We start from the raw sequence: 17,767 nt of genomic DNA, 5'->3' as shown, positions 1-17,767 counted from the left end.
GAGGAGAAGAGAAGAGAGGAAAGGAGAGGAGAAGAGAGGAGAGCTTGGAGGAGTGAAGAAAGAGGAGCTAGGAGAAGGAGGAGGAGCTTGGAGGACTTCATCTACAAGAGCTAAAGAGGTAAGTTCAAACCCCAAACTCCCTTATTTTTTTGACAATTTTTTTGTATTTTTCTCCTACCTCTCCTACTCTTTCCCATTGTTTCTACTTGCTCCTTTATTTACAGGTTGTCCACCACCTATATCCATATTCCAAGATGGTGTTCTTTTGGCTTCTATGTATCATTCCACTCTTGGTTTTAATGATGGCAAAGGTGAATAGGAATAGAAGGGAAGAAACAGAAGAGGACAGTGGTGATGGTCCCAATATGAGTGACCCAATGTATGATGAGGAGGAAGGGTTTGAAGAGGAAGGGGATGAAACTGAAGGGGACACTGAAACACAAGATGGGAAAGCTACATCAACACCCTTGTGGAACTATGTGACCAAACTTGATGGGGGAAAGGGTGGTGGATCTTACAAATTTGTGTGCCCTCATGGTTGTCATGGAGGAAAACCATATTGTGGTTCATATAACCATCTGAGGAGGCATCTTTGTGGGGTGCTGGACAGTGATGAAAAAAAGGGTCCTGTGGGGGTACAAATTTGCCCAAACATTTCAACTGAAGAAAGAAGAAAATACATCCAAATAGAGATGGCTGCACAACAAAAAAACAAGAAACAAAAAACTCATTCTGAATCAAGTGCAACCTCTAAATTTGGTAGTTGCTCATCTCCTCATGGTACTTTTGCAAGCTCTGGAGGTAGAAGAACAATAGGGGATTTCCTTAATGTTGCTGGGAGGGATGATGTGGATGGAAAGATAGTCCGTTTTCTTTGTGCTTTCGGTGTAAAATTCAATGTGCTTCGCTCTCCCTATTGGCATGAAATGGTAAAGGCCATCAATGAAGCCCCAAAAGGATATAAGGCCCCCAACTATGAGAAAGCTAGAACAATGTTATTAGAAAGAGAAAAAGCTAAGGTTCAAAGAGCTTTGACACGTTTTACAAATGAGTGGGTAGATTCTAGGGTATCCATTATATCAGATGGGTGGACAAATATTAGAAACCAACATTTGATAAATGTTCTTGGTGTTTCTTCTAGTGGTTCAATATTTATTGCATGTCATGACTCCTCCTCCATCACTGCATCTGCACAAAACATTGCAGATCTCCTATTGAAATCAATCAAAGATGTTGGTCCAAGTAATCTAGTTCAAGTGATCACAGATAATGCAGCAAATTGTAAGGTAGCAGGAAAAATTATTGAGCGTACTCATCCACACATCTTTTGGTCTGGGTGCCTAGTTCACACATTGAACCTTTTGATGCATGATATTGTGAAACACAAAGAATGTGGGTGGATTGTTGAGGTTTACAGGAGAGGGAAGCAGCTCATTAAATTCATCACAGGGCATACGAGGGTAAACTACTTCTATGGCACTTACTCCAAGTTGCAGTTGCTTAAAATTGCAAAGACAAGATTTGCTAGTTATTACCTCACCTTTAGGCGGCTAGTGAAGGTGAGACAAGCTTTAACTAATCTGGTGTGTGCTGATTCATGGGATGAAATTAACACTGACATAGATGGTGCTAATGCAGTCAAGGACACTGTTCTTGACAGTTACTTTTGGGGACAGGTTAAATATGTTTTACAATTCACCAAACCAATTTATTACATGATCAAGTTTGCAGATTCAGATCGACCAGTAATTGGGGAGGTGTATGAGCAATTGGATAGCATGTTGGGGCAGATTAAAGACATTGTTGAGCCTAGAGATACCACCTTGTACAATTATATTCGTGTAGAGGTGGAAAACTGATGGGAAATGCTAAATGTTCCATTGCATGCATTAGCATATGTTTTGACACCTAAATACTATCATCCATCATGGCTTTCAACACCAGCACCTGGGGGGGAAGCAGGAGAAAACCACACCAAGATCAAGAGGTTCACAAAAAATATATGGCTGCATTGAGTAAATTAATCCCTGATGAGGAGGAGGCTGCATTGGTACGGAGACAGGTGAGCAACTATACGCTCAACACTGGTCCATTTGGGAGCATGCATGCAATTAAAGATCGAGAGACTTTTTCTGCTCTTGAGTGGTGGAACATGCATGGAGGGGGTACTCCACTTCTACAGAGTTTGGCATTGCGGGTGCTATCACAGGTGGTAAACACTTCTTTTGCAGAGATGTGTTGGAGCTCTTATTCTTTCATCCACAGTGTTAAAAGGAACAGGTTGAATTTAGACCGGGCAGAGAGCTTGGTTTATGTTCATTACAACTTGCGATTGTTGTCCCATTACTGTGAAGATGCAAAGTCTAATAAAGACTTGTTGATTTGGGACAAGAATCTAGAGGAGCCCAATTTGGAGGATGGAGTGTTGCGATTAGAGCAATTAGAGGATGCTCTTATCCAAGTATGTCCATTGTGGTATGAATTTTTCAATTTTCCCTTATAAAGCATTTCTCTAATTCATGTTTTTAATTTTTTTGTTAACTAGTGTTTTTTTTTGCATGAATTTTTTGAGCGATTCTAGGATGATGATGACTGTGTTGATATGCCACCCCCACCCCCATCTGGTCCCTTGGTTCCTAGGTTCCATGGTTCAACACCAACAACAGGGGGTTCTTCTTCACCAGTTTCAGTGCCACGACTTCCACAGGCACCATCTTCTTCATTGCCACCACGTGGAGGCCCACCACCATGTTCTATTCGTGGTGGAAGGAGGAGAGATTAGTAGATATATTCACAATCTACTATTTTTTGTCATAGATTACTCATTAGACTTGTAGACTTGTGAATTTGAATTTTGAACTTTTTTGGCTTGGCGGTGACCAAGTGACATATTTTGTAAACATTATTATTTGAATTTTGGACATGACAAATGTTGACAGTTGCTCACTTGCTAGATAAATCATAATATGCTCTATGTCTTATGTTTTATAATATGCTTAAAAATTTGATGTATGTTTGTAATAGCTAGAATATAGATGATTGTTGAACATACTAATAACTACAATGGAATCATGGATGCCATATCTATTTTGATTTATGCAAAAATATGCATGTTTTCATGTCTTCTACAATTAATTTGGTATTTGGGATGTTTGTTTTGAGTATAAATGCAAAAAAATATAAATATATATATAGCAGATGCTTCCGCGGACACTTCGCTTCCTAGATTTTTGGAAAATGACGCTTCGGTGTCCCCGCTTCGAAAAAACGCTTCCGCTTCGCTCCCGCTTCGTGCAACATTGCTCCTTCTTTCCTTTGATGTCATGAAGTCTTTATTTGAACTTCTTCTTGGTAGGGCACAGGCCATTGATCACTTTCCTTCCTGGCTTGTCATGTCCTTGCTCCTTCGTGGAAAGTAGCCTTCTTGATGTATGTCAAGTTCTTTCATCATTTGGCTACTCCTTTGTCATCTGTCTATGCTTCATAATACTTATCACATAGATGCTTAGTTGTACTTGCTTGTTCCCATTCTTCGATTTAGTAGCCCTTCATGACTTCATCCTGACATTGCTCCAACATTAAATAGTGCATTTGTTGGATGGTTTCTTCATTATGATATCTTTGTAGAGTTGAATCAGTTATGTGCACCTTAATATCTCCAAGGGCTTCATAGGTGTCAAGGGTCCTTTGATCTTTTTCTTCCTTTGTCAGAGTTGTCATGCCTTCTTTCGGGAGATGTCTTTAATGGATCTTGTCAGATAGTGATTCTTTATGACCATGGTGTTCTTCACATGCTTGATCTCTTTCTTCATTTGCTTCTTCTTGAATTGTTTAGATAACAACCTTATACTTCCTCATGAGAGCACTTTCTTCATTACTTGCTTCTTGGACTAGTCAATGTTTCTTCTTCACTTGCTTCTTAGTTAGCAATCTGATACTCCTTAAAGACTAGTCAACATTTCTTCTTCACTTGCTTCTTAGTCAGCAATCTTATACTCCTTAAGAGAGTATTTCTTCTTCACTTGCTTCTTGGACTAGTCAACAACATTATACTCCTTATGTGAGTATTTCTTTTTGTTGACCTTTATTAGATGTAGTACATGCTCTTGACTATGTCTTCGGTGAAAGAGATCCTTTTGTACTTGATCATGTTTTTAGAACTATACCCATGACTCAATAACATATATGATGACATGACTTAAACTTTGATGCATACATACCTCATCTTGATTTTTCCTTGATCATCTCGGCTTCATTTGATGGTCCTTTTTGATTGGTGTAGCCTTTCTTGCTTCATCTTTTCTTGCCTACATATCATTGTACCTTGTATTCCATGAATGGAATTCCCATTGATACATCTACTCTTATTTATGAACCTTCTTTTGAAGATTCTTGTGATAGGATCTTGAAGACCCTCATCCTGCAAATGTTTCTTCCTTTTGATGATGGAGGCCTTGATTTTTTAATCATGATCAATTATTCTTTTATCATGGATGATGTCCTATAATAGGTATGCTCCTTCTACATGAATATTTTGAGCTATATGTACACCATGCTCCTACATTCTAGAAGATATTTCTAACCATGCATTTTGTTCTATTTCTACATGCTCCTATACTACTCAAAACTTTGAAAGAAGATTTTAAGTAAAGAAGTAGACTTAGTCATAGTAGAGATCTGGTGGATCTTACTTCTTCTGCTTCTTGTTTTCTTCTTTCACCTCTTGAGTTATATGAGCTTCTTCCCTTTTTCTTTTGTTGTTGTTGTCCCTCTTAAGTTTAGGACAATTCCTTTTCTAGTGTCCATATTCTTGGCATCCAAAGCATTGGACTTTGGACATATCTCTATTGTTTGTTCTTCATGGACCAAATTTGCCAAATTTTCTCTCTCTTGGCCATGGTTGCAAATGCTTGCTTCTTTGATCCCACATCATCTTTTGCTTTGAGTCTAGTTTCCTCTATCTTGCATAGAGACCATAATTCACTTAGTGGGGTAACTTCCTTCTTGGCATATATGCTTGATGTGAAGTTGCCCCAATCCTCAGGTAGAGCATTGAGTACTACGGTTGTCATTTCTCTGTTAGACATGACTTCTCCCAGCTCTTGAAGTTGATCCCTCATCTCAGAGATCTTCATGAAGTATGGAGTTATTCCTTCCTTTGGTATCTACATCTTGTACAAATCATTTCATAGAGATATCACTTCTCCAGTTGTGCTTACCAAGAATAGCTCTATTAGCTTGTCATAGATTTCTTTTGATGTTTCAAATTTGGAGACATAAGGAATGAGAGAGTCTTTGATGGATTCTATTAGAATCCTTTGAGCTCTTGTCTCATCCTTATTGTACTTGGCTAAGGCTTGAGTTTGTTCCTTAGCAGGGATAGTGATATTCCCTTTGATGTGATCTAGAAGTTCATTCTCTTTGAGAAGTAAATCAATCCTCTTCTTCCATGCAAGGAAGTTAGTGGTCCCAACCAATTTGTTGCTTTCTTTGCAAAAAGACATTGAGGTATATTCAGAAGGGGACATATACTTACTTGATAGAGTTTGAGATGTAGTGGACTTTCTTTCTTCTTGAAGACTTGATGGCTTGCCTTCCTTAGATCTTGATGTTCTTCAAGTTGCTTTCTTCAAATGGACTTGTTTGATGATGAGATTTGCTTGATGACTTGGCTTGTAGTGCTTTTCCTTTTTGAAGATGGTGTAGCTTGATGTAGGTCCCTCTTTGATTTTCTCTTCTTGTAGGTGCCTTTATACAAAAGGCTTCTCCTCTTGCTTTGTAGTCTTCTTGTAGTCCTTTCTTGTTCTTGATGTGATTGAGACTTCTTGACTTGATGCTTCAACCTTGTAGTTGTCCTTGAGATGTTCTTCCTTGATGAGTCACCTTATGAGTGTTCTTGAGATGCCCTTTCCTTGATGTGTCACCTTAGCTTCGATTCCATGTTGAAGAATCAAGGGCAGTTATGTATAGTAGGATTCTTCTAGACTTGATAACAATTTGTGAAGCACTTTTCCAATTTATCTTTGTTAGCTTGATCTTCTTCTTCTTATTATTAGTGTGTGTGTTTACTTCATCAAACTGCTACCAAAACACAAGAAACAAGAACACAAGATGTTGGCTCTCTACCAGGGCAAAACCTCTCTCTCTTAGAGAGGAAAACCCTTTCGTAAATTTCTCTTATTGAAGCTTCTATTGATCAATGCCAAACCCTAGACCCTTGACAAGAAGATCCTCCAAGCACAAGTCAAGCCCTTTCAAGATCACTTCCTCTTGCAACACTTCGTCCTCCCTCTTCTGACACTTTGTCTTCCTCCTTCCGACACTTTGTTCTTCTTCTTCCGACAACTGTAGAAACCCTAGATGGTATGCCCTAGAGTGATCCTTGTCCTTTTTCTTCCTTCACTTGAGATGGAGCCTTTCTAACTTAAGAAGATGAACTTGTCACCTCCCAACCGAGCCTTCTTTTCTTCACGAAGATTGCAGACTTAGAGCAGCAGTAATACAACCCTAATTCTTTGCACGTGTGAGGGGATACCTTCACAAAAACTATGTTAGATTCCTTCTTCTTCCTTCACTTGTGTAGCCTTCTTTCTCGCTTGAATGAGAGGCCTTATAGGCACTCTTTTCTAGCCCAAACACTTCTCCTTTATGACTGCAATAGGAGAGCTTGATATGACAGCAGAATAGCCTTCTTGCCTTCACACATGTGACTGCAATTAGCCCTAGAACAGTTCCCAAAAACTCGCTTTACTTCCTTCCTTCTTCGTTGCACTTGGAGACCTCTTTCCTTGACTTCTTTGTACCCTTTACTCGTCCTTTTTCTCGCTGATTTCAGAGATGATATGATAATACTTTGAGGAGGTCAAATGGCTCCTTATATAGGAGTTTGTCTCCTTCTTTTAGGCCGACATGAAGACTTGAAGCCGACTTGCTCTATATAATTTGGATTGCTTCTTTTGATGGTGTGAATGCTTGGAGGAGGTTTATGACTTTGCGTGGAGGTGTTCTTATGACTCTAATACATATTATTACATAGTGTAACAAGCCCATAAGGGTCTTTAATTAATACATTGACTCTTTGACTTCCTAGAAGCACTTAAATATGTGGTTGACCTAATCAATGAGCAAGAAACTCATTGTTATAAATAACAAAAATAATATTTCTTTTTCTTTACAAGTACAAAGATCAAAATTACATTTATAAAGACTGAACCTAGTTACACTTTCTTCAACACTCAGTAGGCTGATGCGCTGACCCTACTACAGACAACTGATCTCGGATATGCTGAAGCCTAGCAAGGAATGGGTCTGTCCGCTTCCCTTTCTGCATCCTCGTGCATCTCAGCTTCTCCTCAAGATACATCTTCCCCTGCTTGGAAGATCCCTCATATAATGTAGCAAGTGCCTCCCACATCTGTGGGCAGTATCTTTTCCAGCTATGTGAGACACCACGTGATCTTGAACTCCATCGAGAGTTAGCCTCTTTGCCTTAGCCATCTCCTTCTTCTAGGCCCTAAGAGGATCTGCATCTACAGGTCGTACTCATCTAGAAGACAAGAAATTCTTGCCTCCAGATCACATAGTTAAAGGCTCCCTCCAATCAATCCTAATCTCTTAGCCCTGTTGATGCCATCTCTGCAAAAATGTCGAATTCCTCCTCTTCTCCTCTGCGCAGCTGCTCATTGGCTTTTTGCACTGCTTGCTAGAGTGGGCAAATCTGCTCACAACTACTGCTACTCTGCTAGGAAAATTCGAACATCTGGGCTAGAAGTCCCCTGATAAAAGAATTCCCTCAGTGTGTGCTCTTTCTTCCTCATGACGTTATTTTGCACTAGCAAACTGCTGCAAAATAACTGCGTCCCAGCTGAAGATCTGTTATGCAAGGAAACAACTACTACTTCTTCTGCCTTTGGTAATTTTTTATCTGGAAAATCTAATTTATCTCTCAACTCTCGCAGAGAAATAAATTTTCCTCAAAAACTGACCGCCTTGGCCCAAAGATTGCACTGCCTCTAGAGGGTTTCATACTGTTGCCTCTGCAGAGATTCGAAATTCTCTTCCCTTCTACTACTGAGCTCTTTGGTTTACAATCCGTGCTCTGATACCATGTGAAAATATGGAAACCCCGAATCCTACTGCAACAACTGATTAAGTTTCTTGTATTTGTTAAATAACTTGAACAAATTATTTACTGCATTCTACAGTAAATATCGAAACTAATACACTTCACAAGTACACAGTTATTTTTGGACCAATGTCCCCAGAGAAACTCAACTTGGGAAAAACGGTGCAGCAACTGAGGGTTTTATTTATTATGTAGTAGTAAATCCGAGTACAAATGTATGGAAGCTCAAATCTAGCAATCCATACAGAGAAATGGCTGACAGGAGATCTAGTGAGAAAAATCTCACTCCCATTGGTGATTGGACACTAACCTTGGCTCAAGATGAGCTAGTCTCTGTTGCCTCTGCACAATCCCCGTGTCAGCCTACGTAGTACTGCATCCCACAAATCGGAACTACATCTCTCTTGTTATTTGATCACTTGCTATCTGGAAAATCAATCCTCCGGGCTCCCACTTCGGCTTTTGGCACTGAATTTCGACTTCTCCTCAGCAAAATACGGATCTCCCTCTAAAGCTCTGCGCTGCCTCTCTGTGGCACTCACTGCCTCTCTTCTATGCACTCACTAGATTGGAGAAACTTCCTTCCCATCTTACTATCCCTGCCTCCTCTCTCACTGCTTCGACTTCACTAAATCACCTCCGACAACTGATTGCTGCTACTCTGGAGTTTGATTTCCTAGCAAAATCGAATTCCTTGCTCACAAGTGTGTTCTCCAACCCCCATCGGATTTCTTCTTATAATCTCTCGTTGAGGCTTCAATAGCCAAGATTAAAACATAATCGATGGCTACGATTAACTAGAAATCGATCCAAATCTAATTCTAGAAGATTCTCACCATGACTCAATTAATACCCTTTAATTAATCAGTTTTCCTAAGTTTAGACTTAGGAAACATTAAAAAACGATTAATTATTTTAATTAAGTAATCTCTAGGTGGAATTTCCAGAAACGATTCTTGGGTTTTGGAGAATACATGTATTCTAGCCTATCCACCGAATTTCGTGGCTACAACACATTCGATGCTACCAAACCTAACAATCTCTAGATGGATGCAACATTTTGTAGTAGTTGTTAGTGCAAAAGGAGGAAGAAAGAGCACACACTAAGGGAAATTTTCCTCAGGGGACTTCTAGCTTTAGAAGTTCAATTTTCTCTTGTAGATCAACAGTCGTTGTGAGCAAATTTACTTACTCTAGCAGGGAGTGCGTAGAACCTAGCAGCAGCTGAGCAGAACAGAAGAAGAGCATTTCGACTTTTTTTTGCTGAAATGGCCACTGTTGGACTACGAGATCAAGACAAGTTGGACGGTGCTTCCAACTATATGTCCTTTGGAAGGCAAGGATGTCCTTTTGGATGAATATGGCTTGAAGTCATATATTGATGCAGTGGTAGCTATCCCCACGAATGGAGATCAACTGAAGGAATACCGAAAGGAGATGGCAAGGGAAAAAAGGTTGATTCTCGATGGGGTTCGAGATCACGTGGTATCTCACATCGCTGGCAAAGATACTGCCAAGCAGATGTGCGAAGCTATTGCTATGCTATACCAGGGATCTTTTGAGCAGCGAAAGATGTATCTTGAGGAGAAGCTGAGATGTACAAGGATGCAGAAAGAGGAACGCATAGACCCCTTCCTCACTAGGATCTAGGATGTCCAAGACCAGTTGTCTGCAATAGGGTTAGCGCCCCAGCCTACAGAATTGGTGCGATTAGCTCTAAACAACGTTTCCATCAGTGGCACTAGCAGCAGCAGTGGGACGAAGAAAGTGAAGGAAGAGGAGAATGTGGCCCTTGCATCAAAGGGGCAATAGGAGCAGCGTCAGAGGAAGAATAACTTTTCCAAGGTCAAATGCTTCAGATGTGGTGAGCTTGGCCACTACAACAACCAATGTCCTCTTAAGAAGAAGGAGAAGGAGGACCAGGCGACAGCTGATGCAGAGATCGACAGGCTGTCCATGATCACTGATATACGTCTAGGAGTGAGGTGGGGTGATTTGGTTTTGTAGCCCCAAAGAGCTACAGGATGGGCAAGATTCTTGAGGAGGTCCACCTCGTGAATTAGAACCTTGCTATGGGAGCCCACAATATTTCAGTAGCAGGATGGATCAGTGGTAGATGGTGCAATCAGATGCCAGAGTAACAGATACAGTGGCTAGTAGCGGTCAAATACAGGGCAGCGCAGTGTAGAGTTGGCATCAGTGCAGTTCGCACAGAGCAGAGTTAGCAGCAGCATATAGACTAGCAGCAGTCAAAGACTTGGGAGACAAATGTATCATACTAATCACAGTTGATTCAGTATTTTGGATGCTTTTCAGTTGCAGTTGCAGCAATAGCAGATGGAGAGGGAGGTGCAGTGCATATGTAGTGTTGGCAGTAGTTTTCAGGGTCAGCAACAGAACAGACAACACATATCAGAGTTGCGTAGTAGTTGGTGGGTAGTAGCAGCCAAACATCAGTGGCGTGACAGGAGGTGTTGTAGAGACAGGGTGTTGCTTCAGTGAGTTGCAACGCTAGAACACATTCCTCGCTGAGAGGGACTGTTAGTTTTTGTAGCATCAGATGTGTTCTAGCCACAAAATTTGGTGGAGAGGCTAAAATGCATGTATTCTGCAAAACCCAGAAACTGTTTCTGGAAATTCCACCTAGAGGCGATTTATTTAAAATAATTAATAATTTTTTTAATATTTCCTAAGTCTAAACTTAGGAAATATGATTAGTTAAAGGGTATTAATTAAGTCATGGTGAGAATCTTCTAGAGAAGACTTGGATCGAGTTCTAGTTAATCTTAGCCATTGATTAAGTTTTAATCATGGTCATTGGTGTCTGAACAAAAGATTATAAAAAGAAATTTGATGGGGCTTGGAGAAGAAAAACCAGCAGTTTGATTTCCAGAGTAGCAATGCTAAGTTGTCGGAGAGAGAGCTAGTGAGCTCGAAGCAGTGAGAGGGGCAGGGATAGTAAGGTCGGAGGAAGCTTTTCCAGTTCCAGTGAGTGCAGTGTAGAGAGGCAATAAGCGCCACAGAGAGGTAGCACAGTGCTTCAAAGGGGATTTCGTTTTTTGCTGGGGAGAAGCAGTGATTCAGTGCCAGAAGCTAGAAAGAGAGTCCGAAGGCCAAGAGGATCCATCTTCCAGACAGCAGTTGATCAAATAGCAAGATGGAAAGCAATTCTGAGTTGTGAGGACGCAGTATTGCATAGGCTGACGCAGTACTGCATAGGCTGATGCAGTGTCTGCGCAGAGGCAGCAAAGAGCAACTCAACTTCAGCCAAGGTCAGTGTCGTATCGCCTGTGGGAATGAGATTTTTCTCGCTAGATTTATTGTTAGTCATTTCTCTGTATGGATTGCTAGATTTGAGCATCCATAGTCTTGTACTCAAATTTACTACCCGATGCTACCCCAAATCAATACTCCCTCTTAGCGAGCACTGTGCTCTAGTAATACTTCATACTGAACATTACTCTGACTATACGGCATCAGTAACTGTGTTGATGCTAGGCCTCCCTGCCCAACATCCTTTGCACTCCTGCATCCTGTATTGCTCCCTATGGCTCTGCTTCTGCCACTGCTGCATCCATACGGCAGCTCCCTCTGCATTCGTGCTGTTGCTGGTCCTTTCTCCCAACACTGCATTTGCACTGCAACTCCCTCTGCATTCGTGCTGTTGTTGGTCCTTTTTCCCAACACTGCATCTGCACTGCAATCTCTTCTCGCCATGTTGCATCGTGCCACTACTGACTACTACTGCATTGCAACATCACCCCCATTTTTGCTATTGAAATGGATTCTTTATCATCCCCATCTTTTCCCTAAAATAATCAAACTTTGTTCTTCCAAGGGCCTTGGTGAGGATGTCTGCCACCTATTCTCCTGTAGGAGTGTAGCTCAACTGTACAGCTCCTCGTTGAGCACAGTCTTTGACAAAGTAACATTGGATATCAATATGCTGTGACCGATCATAAAACACTGGATTTTCAGAGAGCTTGATGCAACTCTAATTATCGCACATGATCCTGGTCGCCTCCATCTTTACTCTGAATAGGTTCACAAGCAGTTTTCTAAGCCATATGGCCTCACACAAAGTTGTGCTTGCAACCATATATTCTGCCTCAGTTAAGCTCAAAGCCACGGATTTTTATTTCCTACTGCACCAGGAGGTCATTCCTGATCTAATGTTGAAACGGTACCTAAGTAGCAGGAAACGCTGGGCAGGGGTCCGTTTCCGTACGGAAACGAAACGGAAACGGGTTTCCCCGTACCGTACGGCGTGGAAACGAGTTTCCGTCCGTACGGGCGCGTTTCCCGAGATGGAAACGCGCCCGTACGGACGGAAACTCGTTTCCACGCCGTACGGGCCCCGTTTCCTGTAAAAAAGCACTTGTTTTTTAAAAAAAAAAATTCCTAATTAGTTTAGGGTTTAGCTTAGGGTTTCTAATCACTTCTAGAAAGCGTTTCTAAAGTTATAAAAGAGCTGTGCCTCTCATTCTCTCATCACACTATTCAGCGAGGAGTTTCTCTTGGAGATTGGCAGTTGTTTCAGTAGCTGGTGTTTTGAGCATTGAGCAAAGTAGATTTCAGCAGCGGGAGAAAGAGATTTCAGCAGCAAGAGAAGGAGATTTCAGCAAGAGATTTCTGTAGCAGCAGATTTGGCTCAGCTACAGCCATATTTATCTTCTCTTTTCTGGCATTTCCGGGTAGTTTCAACCACAGAAAATTAATTTGGGTAAGCCACATTCATTTTGTTAGTTTTTTCTTACTATTTCTTCAAATTTTCTAGGGTTTATGCAGCTAAATTGCTGAAAAACGTTTTTTATTTATAGATTTGTTTTTTAAATTTATTTTTGCAGCAGATTTGGCTCAGCTACAGCCATATTTCTCCTCTTTTCTGGCATTTTAGGGTAGATTCAGCCACAGATAATTCATTTGGGTAAGCCACATTTATTTCTTAGTTTTTTCCTTACTATTTCTTTAATTTTTCTAGGGTTTATACAGCCAAAAATATGAAAAACGTTTTTATAAATTTATTATTTACAGATTTGTTTTTTTAATTTATTTTTGCAGCAATGGCTTCCAGCCAAAGTGCAGCTGCAACTTCAAACCCTAGGGCCAACCCAAGGGCTGAATATTATCCTCTTTGGAGGCATGTGGTGAAGCTTCAAAAATGTGGAGGTGGTGGCTCATGGGAATGGCGATGCACTCTTTGCAATATTACGTACAAGGGCTCCTACCCAAGAGTGAAGGCGCATCTGTTGCATGGAGGAGGACAGGGGATTGTGGGTTGCACAAAAACAGCAGATCCGTTGGTAAGGAGGGCATATCAAAGAGAGCAAGATGAGGCGGATGGTACTAAGAGGAGGCATGATGAGCATACTCAGGCTACATCTAACGTTGAGCCAAGGATTGTAGTTGAAGCAAGAAAGAGGAGAGGTGGTCTGGGTCACAGTCAAGAACATGAACAAGCAGCACCCAAACATACCAGAGGCTCAGGGGCATCCCAATCAGTTCAGGATAGCAGAATTGCTAGATTGGTGAATGTGCAAGCAAGAGAAGAAGCTGATTCCAGAGTTGCCAGGTGCATTTATGCATGTGGTATCCCATTCAATGTTGTTCGCTCTCCTTACTGGCAAGATATGTTGAGGGCAGTTAACAAAGCTCCTCAAGGGTACAAGGGGCCCAACTATGAGAAAGTCAGAACCCAGCTTCTCAAAAATGAGAAGGAACTTGTGGAGGACGTTTTAGCTCCAATTCGTTCTTCCTGGAGTAGCTCTGGGGTTACCATAGTCTCAGATGGTTGGACAGATATGAGGCGCAGACCATTGATAAATATCAATCCCACTTCCCCCAAAGGAGCAATGTTTATCAAGGCAGAAGACTGCTCAGGAGAGGTGAAAGATGCACAGTTCATTGCTGATATTATTATAAAAGCTATTGAACAAATAGGGGCTAACAGGGTGGTGCAAGTTATCACGGATAATGCACCAGTTTGCAAAGCTGCAGGTTTGATTATTGAGGGGAGGTATGACAACATATTTTGGACACCATGCATTGTCCATAATCTGAATCTGATCTTAGAGGAGATCGACAACAAAGTTTCCTGGATAAAGGAAGTCACAGGGGATGCAAGGGAGATTATCAAATTCATCACCAACCACCACCAGTCTCAGGCCATATTTCGAGAGTACTCCAAATTGGAGTTGTTAAAAGTTGCTGAGACAAGATATGCCTCAAACTTCGTGATGTTGCGCCGCCTTGTTGAGATTAAGCATGCATTAGTTTCTATGGTGGTGAGTCAACTGTGGATTGAGTGGAGACAAGCAGATTCAGAGCGGGGATCTATGGTGCGTAGATTGTGCCTTGATGAGGATTGGTGGAGCAAGGTAGATTTCTTGCTAAAGTTCACAACCCCTGCATTTGAGCTTCTCCGGAGTGCTGACACTGACCAACCTTTCTTGGGAGAGGTATATGATGGCATGGATTCCATGGTTGAGAAAACTATGGAAATCATTTCGCAGGAGTCTCCACAACTTCTGTTTGTTGATGATCATTTTGCTGGTTTGATCAAGAAAATCATTGTTGACCGGTGGAACAATTTCAATACACCATTGCACACTTTAGCACATGCTTTGAACCCCAAATTTTATGATGAGGAGCTTATTGCTAAAAGCAATGGGAAGAGGAAGGCACCCCATAAGGATAGAGAGGTGGCTACTGGGGTGAAAAAAGCACTAATGAGAATGTTTCCTTCTCACCTACATAGGGAGGTAAAGGAGGAATTTGCCAGTTTTGCTGCAGGAATAGATGATTATGCAGATATATCAGCTTTGGAGGAGAGAAGCACCATGAATCCAGTTAGGTGGTGGATTTGTCATGGAGCAAATGGTGTACATTTGCAAAGCCTTGCCATTCGTATTCTTTCACAAGTGGCAAGCTCTTCATCAGCAGAAAGGAATTGGAGCACTTATGGTTTTATTCATTCTGTGAAGCGCAATAGGTTGGGCTCACAGAAAGCAGAGGATCTTGTTTATGTGCACTCCAACCTTCGCCTTGCATCTCGTAGGGGTCCAGAATACAACAGTGGTCCTTCTAAAGAATGGGATGTGGATGCAGAAAATCCTGATTTGGATCTCTCTCTTGCTGCCCTGAATATTGAGGAGGATTCTGGAAGTGGAATTGGTGCATCATCTTCTTCAGCACCACCATCCACTGTTGAGCATTCTGCTGCTTCTATTTTTGATGAGGATTGTTATGATGAGGATTAGTCTTTTGTGACTTGTCTCTATAGTTCTTGCAGCCTTATAGTCTTTATTGTACTTGCAGCCTCATATACTAATATAAATAAAGGCTGATTTTGGATTTTCCAGTTCCTATATTTTTATTTTCATTATGTGATGACTCATGAGTAAATGTGATCATTGTGATGTAAATTTAATCTTAATGTTAAAATGTTTAAGTAAATGTATCATTAATGCTTTATGATTGCAGTCTTGCACATATATATATTAATAATTTTTAAATGTTTTTAATATATATATATATATATATATATATTATTATATATATTCGCGTTTCCCCGTTTCCAAAATTCGGGGAGGTCGCGTTTCGTTTCGCTTCCGCGTTTCGTGTCGCTTCCCCGTTTCCCCGTTTCGTGCAACTTAGAACGGTACCCAAAGGTACTTTTCTGATCCACTGAACTTCTAGCCCAATCTACATCAGTAAATCCACTCAATCTGATATCCTTAGTCCTGGTGTACAATAGTCCATAATCGACTATTCCTTGTAAATACCTGAGAACATGTTTGGTTGCTGCCCAGTGTGACCTCTTCGGCTCCACCATGAACTGGCTGAGGGTGTTGACAGCGTAGCAAATGTCTGGCCTGGTATTGATCAGATACATCAGGGGCCCTATGAGCTGCCTGTATAAGGTGGGATCAACATCCTTGTCTTCTGATGCATCAATCTTCTTCCAGTTGGTGATCATTAGAGTAGCCATGCATCTACAGGAGTTTTGTAGCATATCTCCCTTGCCCAAGGAAGATCTCCGCCTTTTTCTGCCAAACTTCCAATCCCAGGAAATAATGCATTCGTCCCAAATCCTTCATGTCGAATTCCGTGGCTAGATTCTTCTTGCAGTCCTCGATGAGCCTGGATGATCCTGTCAGGAAGAGATCATCCACATATAATACTAAGATTAGAGGCTCATTCTCTACAACCAGATAGTAGAGATTTGGATCTGCATCACTCTTGACAAATCCCATCTTCTGCAAGTAGCCATCGATTTGACCATACCATGCTCTAGGTCCTTGTTTCAGCCCATACAAGGCTTTCTTCAATCTGCATACATGAGACTTCTTCTCATGTGTCTGAAAAACCTCTGGTTGTTCAATGTATACCTCTTCTTCTATCACGCTGTTCAGAAATTCCGTTTTGACATCCATCTGATGAATCTCCCACCCCATCTGTGCTGCAAGAGATATCACGGTTCTAATAGGTGTATACCTGGCTACTAGGGTGAAGGTCTCTTCGTAGTCAATTCCTTCCTTCTGAGCGTACCCCTTAGCCACAAACCTGGCTTTGTGTTTCTCAACACTGTTGTCTGCAGCGTATTTAATCTTGTAGATCCATCTCGAACCTACCACTGATCTATCTTGAGGCCTTGGGACTACCTCTTAGACATCGTTCACCATTATGTAGTTGTACTCCTCTACCATCGCATCCAACCAAACCTGATGTTGTGCTGCCTCCTCAACGCTGGCAGGCTCCCCTCCCTGAGCTACTAATGCCTGATATCTATCTGGCTATTTTCTCTCCTTCTTATTGTTCCTTGGTGCACCAATGAAATCCTCTGCATCTTGCAGAATTTGACGAAGTTCCCTGCTTGTTCTTTCTTTGCCAGTAGGTGCTTCTGTTAACTCCTCCTCCTGTGATTCTTCCTGATCCGAGGAAGAATTCTTTACTTCCATTGGTTGAAGAGGTTTGACCAACGACTCCTCTTTTGGTTGCTCCTCGGAAGGCATTTCTCAAGATTTTCTGAAAGCCCTGTCCTCCATGAACTTCACATCTTGTTGAACTACTACCTTCCTGCTCCCTGGAAGATAGATTTTTATGTCTTAGCATTCTCGCTATATCCCACTAGATATCCTTCTCTGCAGTTTGATCCAACTTCTTCCTCTTTTCCTTGGGTATGTTGCAATATGCTAAGCTCCCAAATATCCTGAAATGACTGACTTCAGGCATTTTCCCTGTGAAGACTTTCTCATGAGTAATCTTTCCCAATGCTCGATGAGGAGTTCTATTCTGAACATAGATTGTCGTGTTGCATGCTTCTGCCCACAGGAATTTTGGTATATCCTGATCATACATCATGGCCCTCGCTGCTTCTACAATAGTGTTCTTCCTTTCTGCTACTCCATTCTGCTCCGGATTGTAAGGAGTTGTCCACTTTCTTTTGATGCCCTCTTTAGCACAAAAATCAGTGAAGTCCTTATCGACATACTCTCCACCATTATCTGGATGCAAAACTTTAATTTTCTTCCTAGTCAGATTCTCCACCAGAGCCTTGAACTCTTTGAATCGACAGAAAACCTTGTCCTTGGTTTTCAGAAAATAAATCCAAGTTTTCCTTGAGTGATCATCAATGAAGGT

The 17,767-nt window shown here is 41.4% G+C and overlaps 2 protein-coding genes across 2 annotated transcripts in view; both read left to right on the top strand.

Moving 5' to 3' along the window:
- LOC149244253 (uncharacterized) overlaps positions 1 to 9,775 on the top strand; it is a 59,362-nt gene extending 49,587 nt beyond the window's left edge. Inside the window, exon 3 of the mRNA XM_089461048.1 lies at positions 9,513 to 9,775. Coding sequence (XP_089317174.1) covers positions 9,513 to 9,775 — 263 coding nt within the window. The remainder of the gene's footprint in view (positions 1 to 9,512) is intronic.
- LOC149244252 (tRNA-specific adenosine deaminase TAD3-like) overlaps positions 1 to 17,767 on the top strand; it is a 293,332-nt gene that overhangs the window by 265,123 nt on the left and 10,442 nt on the right. The gene's annotated exons all lie outside the window — the stretch shown is intronic.

Source organism: Pinus tabuliformis, chromosome 8 (assembly GCF_031772625.1).
Source record: "Pinus tabuliformis cultivar Carrire ecotype Pingquan chromosome 8, CPIR1, whole genome shotgun sequence".
Taxonomy (NCBI): Eukaryota; Viridiplantae; Streptophyta; class Pinopsida; order Pinales; family Pinaceae; genus Pinus; species Pinus tabuliformis.
Note: the sequence above shows the minus strand (reverse complement) of the source record. Positions and strands in the feature narration are given on the sequence as shown.